General features: G+C 35.6%; 1 protein-coding gene across 1 annotated transcript; it reads left to right on the top strand.

The window, feature by feature from the left end:
• The first annotated feature begins 3782 nt into the window (after positions 1-3782).
• On the top strand, positions 3783-9736 carry LOC106872590 (uncharacterized). Its single transcript, XM_014919664.3, has 4 exons — positions 3783-3945; positions 7372-7479; positions 8000-8116; positions 9563-9736. Coding segments are annotated over exons 1-4 (312 nt in total). The 5' UTR covers positions 3783-3860; the 3' UTR covers positions 9565-9736.
• The last annotated feature ends 390 nt before the right edge of the window (positions 9737-10126 follow it).

The following is a 10126-nucleotide window of genomic DNA, read 5'->3' as shown; positions in this document are numbered from 1 at the left end:
TATGCTGAGCATTAGAAGTGAACAAAACTACCCCAAGCATACCTATACACCAAACACTACTAAAAAATACAATAAGATGAGCCCCAGATATGGGGTGGCCACCATGGAAGAAGGAAATTCTCTAATGTTAACCACACAACACAACCCTTTCTACTATAGGCACAAGATGTGAAATTTGGGGGAGGGGGATAGTCGATTACATCGACCCCAGTATTCAACTGGTACTTAATTTATCTATCCCGAAAGGATGAAAGGCAAAGCCGGCCTCGGTGGAATTTGAACTCAGAACATAACAGCAGTACTTCAGCCCATGTCTTCTTGGGTCTCCCTCTTCCATTAGTTCCATCCACTTTGGGTGATCAACACTTCTTTATGCAGCTGTCTACGTCTATCTGCATCACAACACCAAACCAGCACAGTCTTCTCTCTGCCCAACTTTTCTCTCAACACACTAAAGCTCTATCGCACATGCACACTTACATTACACATCTAGCAGAGTATGCGCACCAAACAATTATCGACTCATTCCTCTTATATTACATGAAATATTCCATTAATTATAATAAACTTAATTGCATTCTACATTCATTAATTTCATGTCTCATTAACAATGTCATTATATATGAAGCTTTCAATTACTGATACAGTTGCGAGAATATAAGAAAAGAAATGGCACTGTGACACACACCAAGCAATTTTTAATTTATTTCTCTTATATTACGTGAATTTTTCCATTTGCTGTAATATTATCGTCATCATCGTCATTGTCGTCATCGTCATCATACTCTCTTTACTCTTTTACTCTTTTACTTGTTTCAGTCATTTGACTGTGGCCCTGCTGGAGCACCACCTTTAGTCGAGCAAATCGACCCCAGGACTTATTCTTTGTAAGCCTAGTACTTACTTATTCTATCGGTCACTTTTGCCGAACCGCTAAGTTACGGGGATGCAAACACACCAGCATCGGGTGTCAAGCGATGTTGGGGATACAAACACACATATATATATATATATACATATATACAACGGGCTTCTTTCAGTTTCCGTCTGCCAAATCCACTCACAAGGATTTGGTCGGCCCGAGGCTATAGTAGAAGACACTTGTCCAAGGTGCCACGCAGTGGGACTGAACCCGGAACCATGAGGTTCGTAAGCAAGGTACTTAGCACACAGCCACTCCTGCGCCTGTGCATCATCATCATTTAGCATCCATTTTCCATGCTGCCATGAGTTGGACGGTTTGGACTGGAACTGGTAAGCCGGAGAGCTGCAGTAGGCTCCAGACTGATTTTTGGCTGGGTTTCTACAGCTGGATGCCCTTCCTGCTGCCAACCACTCCTTTATAAATATCAAAAAAATAAAAGATTATAATAATTCCAATATATAACCACGAGATTCTTCATTCTGGTTCACCCTTCACCTCCTCAAAACCATATTTCAGATGAACCACATTGCCAATATGTTTACTCATTTATTTACTAACAAATATCTTTAATTTTTCATTTCTTACTCATTTCAGTCATTAGACTGTGGCCATGCTGGGGCACTGACTTGAATTTATAACTGAATAAATTGACCCCCACCACTTATTTTATATTTTTTATATTTCATATTTCTTATATTTTTATATTTTTTATATTTTATATTTTTTATATTTTTATATTTTTTATATATTTATATTTTTTATATTTTTATATTTTTATATTTTTATATTTTTTATATTTTTTTATATTTTTATGTTTTTATATTTTTAGATTTCTTATATTTTGATATTTTCTATATTTTATATTTTTTATATTTTTATATTTATATATTTTTATATTTTATATCTATCATATTTTTATATTTTTTATATATTTATATTTTTATATATTTATATTTTTTATATATTTATATTTTTTATATGTTTATATTTTTTATATTTTTTTATATTTTTATATTTCTTATATTTTGATATTTTCTATATTTTATATTTTTTATATTTTTAATATTTTTATATTTATATATTTTTATATTTTATATCTATCATATTTTATATATTTTTTATATTTTAATATTTTTTATATTATTATATTTTTTATATTTTTATATTTTTTATATTTTTATATTTTTTATATTTGTATATTTTGTATATATTTTTATATTTTTCATATTTTATAATTTTTAGATTTTTATAATTTTTATCTTTTTATATTTTTATATTTTATATTTTTCATATTTTCATATTTTTTATGACACCTGAAGAAAGCCGGAGGGTATATCAACCGAAACGTGTTAACAACAAACAAGATGAGGACAGATATCCATCAAATGTAAATAATGTAAATAATGTAGATAATTCCTCATCTCTTAAATATAGAACTGCAATGGCATTTTGTATGGAACTTAAAAATCCTGATTTAATCAACTAAAGAGTTGGAAAAGCACCAATTCCGAAAGTGGTCCCTAATAGGAGTAGTTGTCTCCCTTGTTTCCGTTTTAGCAACACCTGTGTGTGTGTGTGTGTGTGTGTGTATGCGAGTGTGTATTTGCGTGTGTGTGTGTGTGCACATATGTGTGTATGTGCATGTGTGTATGTGTGTGAGTGTGCCTGTGTATGTATGTGGGAGGAGGCATTTGTGTGTGTATATGTGCATGTGTGTGTTCACATATGTATGTGCATGTGTGTATGTGTGAGTGTGCTTATGTATGTGTGTGGGGGAGGCATGTGTGTGCACATATGTGTGTATGTGCGTGTGTGCATATGCATGTATGTGCATATGTGCGCTTATGCATATGTGCATGTGTGTGTATGTGCAAATAAGTGTGTGTTGGCATATGTGATGTACATATATGCATGCGTGTGTGTGTCTGTCTGTCTGGGCATATGTGTGTATGTACGCACGTGCATGTGTGTACTTGTGTATACGTGCATGCATATTTGTGTATATGTGTGCGTGTGTGGGGGGCATATGTGTGTATGCATGCACACGTGTGTGAATGTGCACATGTTTGAATGTGTGTGTGTGTATGTATGTATGTATGTGTATGTGTGTATGTGTGTGTGTGTGCATATGTTTGTACGTGTGAGCATTTACATACCCGTCTCACCCTTGCCCCCATCAAGTAAACATTGAAATGTGCCTTTTACATAATTGAACTTTGTCCTTCTGTTCACAAATTCTTTTCCCAACAACACAAACAGATGTTTCAATTAAAAAAGGAACACAACAACAAACAACGACTGCATGTGTGTGTGTGTGTGTGTGTGTGTGTGTGTGTGCGGGTATTTGTACTGTTTGATTGGTTTATTGTATTGTATTGTTGACATCAACTATATATATATGTGTGTGTGTATGTGTGTATGTTTATAGCTATACCAACATTCAAATACGCATAAACCATCAATCTTCCATATACATATACATCGATGCACACACACACACACACACACGCACACATACACCACACAAACAAACAGCCAATTATGTGAACACGCAACACACAACACATTCAAAACCATTCAATAATAGAAGGCGGACGTTAAACGATGATGATGATGATGATGATGAGGATGAGGATGAGGATGATGATGATGATGTTGATGGTGTTGATATATATATGAATATATGTATGTGTATATATATATATGTGTGTGTGTGTGTGTATGTATGTATATTTATACACACACACACAAGCACACATATGCACACACACATACTCACACACACACACACATGCATGCATCACACATATACTATCCAATAATGGCGCCATCGATTTCAAGTAATCTTTATAAGTTTATAAAAACATTTGTGAGTCTTTAATTGAAGAAACGCCAGAACACAAAGAATAATTTCAATAGAAGGAACTGGTGAATTATGGCGGAACACAAATTGCTTGTTTCTTTGATTCTGACCATTCTGAGTTTGGGTTTTGTCATCTTGGTGGAAAGTCAGGCAGAATGTAAGATAACAGAATTCTTATTTTGCCATTGTTTGATATTTGTATTTCTGTGTATGTGTGTGTGTGTGAATAGGTGATATATATATGCTTGTGTGTTGCAAGAATTCTGATTTGAAATCGTGTGTTGAAACAGATATGGTTGCACTTTAGGACGGTCATTGCATTTATTTTCTTTTGCCAAATAAATACACACCCTGTGTATTTATACTTCACTCATTTATTACTGTTCTTATTCTACACACACACAAACACACAAATATAACTGGCTCCCATCCTGGTGGCACATAAATGTCACTCACTACACTCTCGGAGTGTCTGGGTGAACATATAACAATACAAATCATAAACTGTAACATTCAGTCTGCTATACTGAATCCATACACACATATAAAATATCCAAGGGTATATTTTTGGCCTCTGAAGATGTTATGCTCAGGTCATACAAGTATAAATTTATTATTTACTTAATATTAATTGAAACAGCTGTAAGGGATGATTATTTTCTTTTTCTTCTTTTATATGAATATAAACTATTTCATTTTTTTTTTCATTTTATCTAGTTTCAGCTCATGAGCTGCGGCCATGCTGGGGCACCGCCATTTTTTTTACATATACACCTATTATTTTAAGGAAATTAATTCCCTAAAAATACTAAGTATAAAATACTAGGTATATATATATATATATATATATATATATATATATATATATATACACACACACACACACGTATACAAACATAAAGACAGACAGACAGATAGATAGATAGATAAATACATACATATATACATGTGTGTATGTATATGTATATATGTATACATGTAAGTGTGTATAAATGTGTGTCTGTGTGTGTTTGTGTGTGTGTGTGTGTGTGTGTGTGTGTGTGTGTGTGTGTGTGTGTGTGTGTGTGTGTGTGTGTCTGTGTGTATCATCATCACCATCTTCATCGTTTCTCATCATTGCTTGTTTCATTCAATGTTAGGAATTATTATCCATTATTAAATGTCTGATGGTTTTAGTTTACAATCTACAAAAAAAATCCTATCAAATTCTTCCACACTCATTTCCTTCATTTTTTTTTTACTCTTTTCTGTTTAGCTTCCATCAAATTCTTCAATGTCCACTTCATCTTCTGCTCATCATTGATTCAATTTAACTCTAGCATCAGTTAATATTTTTCTCTGATATTTGTTATTCAATCAAATCACAAACATTTGCATCATGTATTTCACAGAAACTATTCTTAACTATTTCTTTAAAGAATTCCTTCTTGTCAATGGAACTCAATGAATTCATTACAATAAGCAGATGAGATATATGTTTCCAAGAGGTTCTCATGTTATTCGTCGTTGCTACTTCACAACATTATTCTAATTTTTACCTTTTACTTGTTTCTCTCCTTCAACACTGGCCATGCTGGGGCACTGCTTTGATGAAGGGCTTTTAGTTGAATAAATTGACCCCAGTGCTTTTTTTTTTTTTTAAATCCTGGTATCTATTCTTATCAGTGTCTCATACCAGACTGCTAAGTTAGAAGAACATAAATAAACCAACACTGGTTGTCAAGTGGTGGAGGGGAGAAACACAAACACAAAGACTCCCCACCACAGACACACACATCATCATCATCATCATCATCATCACCATCATCATCATTCAAGATCCTTCTTCCATGCTGGCATGGGTTGAACGGTTTGACAGGAGCTGGCTAGGCAAAGAGACTGCACCATACTTCTGTGTCTGTTTCGGCAGGGTTTTTATGGCTGGATGTCCTTCCTAACACCAACCACCCTGCAGAGTGGGCTACATATATATATATATATATATATATATATATATAATTAAAACATTAGGGTAAAAAACTGGATATTAATTAATATCGATTTATTACCAGGAAGCAAGCACATTAAAAGAATCAGAGAGATTAAAAAAAAATTATCTGAGATCTCAAAGGATTATTGTATATGTATATATAAAGAAGGTGGAGGCGCAATGGCCCAGTGGTTAGGACAACGGACTCGCGGCTGGAGGATCGTGGTTTCGATTCCCAGACTGGGCGTTGTGATTGTTTATTGAGCAAAAACATCTAAGCTCCATGAGGCTCCGGTAGCGGGGGGGAGACCCCTGTTGTACTCTTTCGCCCCAACTTTCTCTCATTCTTTCTTCCTGTTTCTTGAGTAACGCTGTGATGGACTGGCGTCCCGTCCAGCTGGGTGGAACACATACGCCATAGAAACCGGGAAACCGGGCCCATGAACCTGGCTAGGCTTTGAAAGGGCATGACATATATAAAGAAGACCACTAGGTGGACTGTTAATGTGCTAGAAGAAGATCACATGTAATGTGTCTACTAAGACCTAATAGTTCTCAAATGAAATTCAGCGTATGCAGGCAAGACAATGAAAATTACATAAATATAAATTATCCGTGTACTATCGTTTCGAAGTCAACATTCTCTTACCGAAAATATCTGTTTCTCATCAGCACGAACTGTAAGGTAAATATAATTCTCAGAATCTTGTACAAGTTGTTCTCCACTAATGGTCACGCCATCACCACTCACTGTCTCTTTCACTCTCTCTCTTTCTCTTTCATTCTCTCTCTCTTTCTCTTTCATTCTCTCTCTCTTTCTCTCTTACTTCCTCTCTGTCCTCTCTCTCGCTTTGCCACTTCTTTGAAGTGCGACACACACCACAGATACGTACAAAGACACAAAAGTTAGCATATTCATATTATTGATAAGGCGGTGAGCCGGCAGAAACGTTAGTACTCAGGGCGAAATGCTAAGCAGTATTTCATCTGTCTTTATGTTCTGAGTTCAAATCCCACCGAGGCTGACTTTGCCTTTCATCCTTTCAGGGTCGATAAATTAAATACCAGTTGCATACTGGTCAATGAAATCGTCTGACCCCGTCCCCCAAAATTTCGGGCCTTGTGCCTATAGCAGAAAGGATTATTATTATTATTATTATTATTATTATTATTATTATTATTATTATTATTATTAAGGCGGTGAGCTGGCAGAATCGTTAGCTTGTTGGACAAATTGCCATGTGGAATTTCTTCTAGCTCTTTACATTCTGAATTCAAATCTCATTGGGATTTTTCCCTTCATTCTTTTGGGAAGGAGGGGTTGATAAAATAAAGTACCAGTTAAGTACTGGGGGTCAATGAACTTGACTAATGCCCTCTCCCTAAAACTACTGGCCTTTGTCCCAAGATCTGAAACAAAAATTATTTTTGTTGTTGTTCTTGTTTTTATCAATGATGATGAGGATGATGATGATGATGATGACGGCATCATCACCATCATCATCATCACCCTCCTCCTCCTCCTCCTCCTCCTCCTCCTCATCATCATCATCATCATCATCATCATCATCATCATCAGTGCTAATATTATTAATATTTTACTCTTTTTTTCAGGTGATGATTGTTTGAATGGTAAAAATGATTGTTCAAATGTGTTCCCATGTGGTAACAATGCTCTCTGCTTCACCAACGGGGTATTTTACTGCATTGAACCCATCATAGGTAAGTAGACTCTTCCAATCTAATACAGCAGGCTGTTCCATTTTATATAGACAAGGGAGTGCTGAAAAGTCCCTGGGTTTGGATAAAAGAATATACAGATAGGATCAGTTAATTATGATTTTATTCAACATATTCCCCTCTCAGATTCACACACTTATTGCAGTGGTCCCTCAGTCTTTTTAAGCCCTGTAAAAAAACTTGGAAGGTTGGGTCTCCAACCAGGCCTTTTGCAATACCCTTAAAGCCAGAAACTTTTCAGCACACACACACACACACACACACACATTACATAACTGGCTTCCGCACAGTTTTTGTCTTCCAAATTCACTCAGAAGGCATTGGTCGGCCCACAGCTATAGTAGAAGACACTTGCCTAAGGTGCTGTGCAGTGAGATAGACTCCCCCCCCCCACCGCACATGGTTGCTAAGAAAGCTTCCTAACCTTAAAGCCATGCCTACTCCTAGTGAAAGACAGTTATTCATTATCAATATCTAAGGTTGTTGCATTTTTTCCTTCCAGATGTTTGTGCAGTACCAGATGTGGAAACTGCCTGTCTACCCAACTGCGGTTCAGGGTGGATACCCCTATTCAATACGACATGTAAGGCTGGTGTGTGTTGTGTTAAGGTGCCAACATGTAAGTGGTTTGTTTTATTTCTCACTTGGTCTGTACTACTGCAATATTGTAACAGTAGAGTGGAATGGAGCAGTGAAGTGTGTGTGTATGTACGTGTGTATGGTTGGACTGCTCTTGGGCACCACTGGTAACATGTAACCCAATACAACCTGTCGCTTGGTGGGGTCATTGACGACTAAACTGGCAACCCCATCAAACTTGCTCGGTGAGGAGGGTGATTGTTGGACATCCTGCACGACGGAAAATAAAACCTGTCAAAGGGCGGAAGAGCTCATGAGCAGTTAATGGCCATCCAACAATATGTGTACATGTGTATGTATGCATGCATATATGTATGTATGTATGTATGCATGCATGTATGTATGAATGTATGCGCGGGGACGTGGAAATACCTGGGTTGGTGTCCAGGCATGCGGTTGGCCCACTGGGAGTGAGAGGCCCCTCTGTTGTTGTCACATCTCTCTAGGAGAGGGAAACTCTAAGAGAAAACCTGCGACACTGACAATATTCAATGATGCTGAGTAGTTCTTCTTTTCAAGTTTATGTTGTCCATGTTCAGAGAGTGGGAATGGATTGGTGCAAGTCCTTTTCCCAATATAAAAAAACATCATGTGCAGGCATCGCTTACAAAATTGTAAGACCTATCACAAAAATGGCTAGTCATAGCCTTCGCATGTTTGGGACTTTCAATATTCGAACAACGAGTTTGCAGCCATCATGTATGCATGTTTATGTAACATACACACACACACACACACACACACACACACACACACACACACATATATACATATATACATATATATATATATATATATATATATATATATATATATATGTATGTATGTATTTATATATACATATATATAAACATATATACATACATACATATATATATATATATATATATATATATATATATACATACGCTAGGAAGGGCATCCAGCTGTAGAAACTCTGCCTGATCAGATTGGAGCCTGGTGCAGCCTTCTGGCTTGCCAGTCCTCAGTCAAATCGTCCAACCCATGCTAGCATGGGAAGCGGACGTTAAATGATGATGATGGTCATGATGATGGTGATGATGATGGGGATGATGATGATGATGATGATGATGATGATGATGATGATGATGATGATGATGATGATGATGATGATGATGATGATGATGATGAAAGATAAATTAAATAGAGAGATACTATTAACAATCCAATAATTTATTTATATTACAATATTACATGATATACTATGAATATAATATAACATAATATTATATAACATAAAAGGCCAACAAATTGTTTCAACTTATATATCTATATTTATATGGTATTCAACTGACGTACCAGTGAATTGGATGCTTAACACACCTCTTTGAATGATCTCTTTTCCTCAATTTGTTACTATATATATACATATATCTATGTAAGAAACATTTTTTTTTATTTACAGAAACAGAAAAAACAATAAAGTTGTAAAGAAGTCAATGAAGATTATAAACTCCAGAAAGTAAAACTCTGACTTAAGCTGCAAACTCATGAGAGTAAGGATTCCAACCAGTATTGTAAAACAACGAAAATAAATATTTATGAAAATGTACATGAAAATAAAAGTTCATCAAAATTTCTTTTGTTTTAGAAAATTACTCTTTTTAAATCTCACAACAAGAGATATTCAACAACAATACTTTGGAGTAAAGATTTTGGCCAACATAACATGGCAGTCCTGGTTTAGGACGAATGTTGCTGCCCCAGGAGACATCGTCTCCAGCTAGCTATACCACACGATCTGTGTCCTTATATTTTCAAACAAGGGAATCTAGCACCCCCACTCAGCTCAAAACAATATCTGTGTATCGCGATTTCCAGGTTATAACCAGCTGGAGACGATGTCTCCTGGGGCTAAATTACAGCAACATTCATCCTAAACCAAGACTGTCATGTTATATTGGCAAGCAATCTTTATTCTTTTGTTTTATTCAAAACTTTATTTATTTATTTCATTGAATTATTTAGC

This window comes from Octopus bimaculoides, chromosome 22, assembly GCF_046866305.1.
Source record: "Octopus bimaculoides isolate indiv1 chromosome 22, ASM4686630v1, whole genome shotgun sequence".
Classification (NCBI taxonomy): Eukaryota; Metazoa; Mollusca; class Cephalopoda; order Octopoda; family Octopodidae; genus Octopus; species Octopus bimaculoides.
Note: the sequence above shows the minus strand (reverse complement) of the source record. Positions and strands in the feature narration are given on the sequence as shown.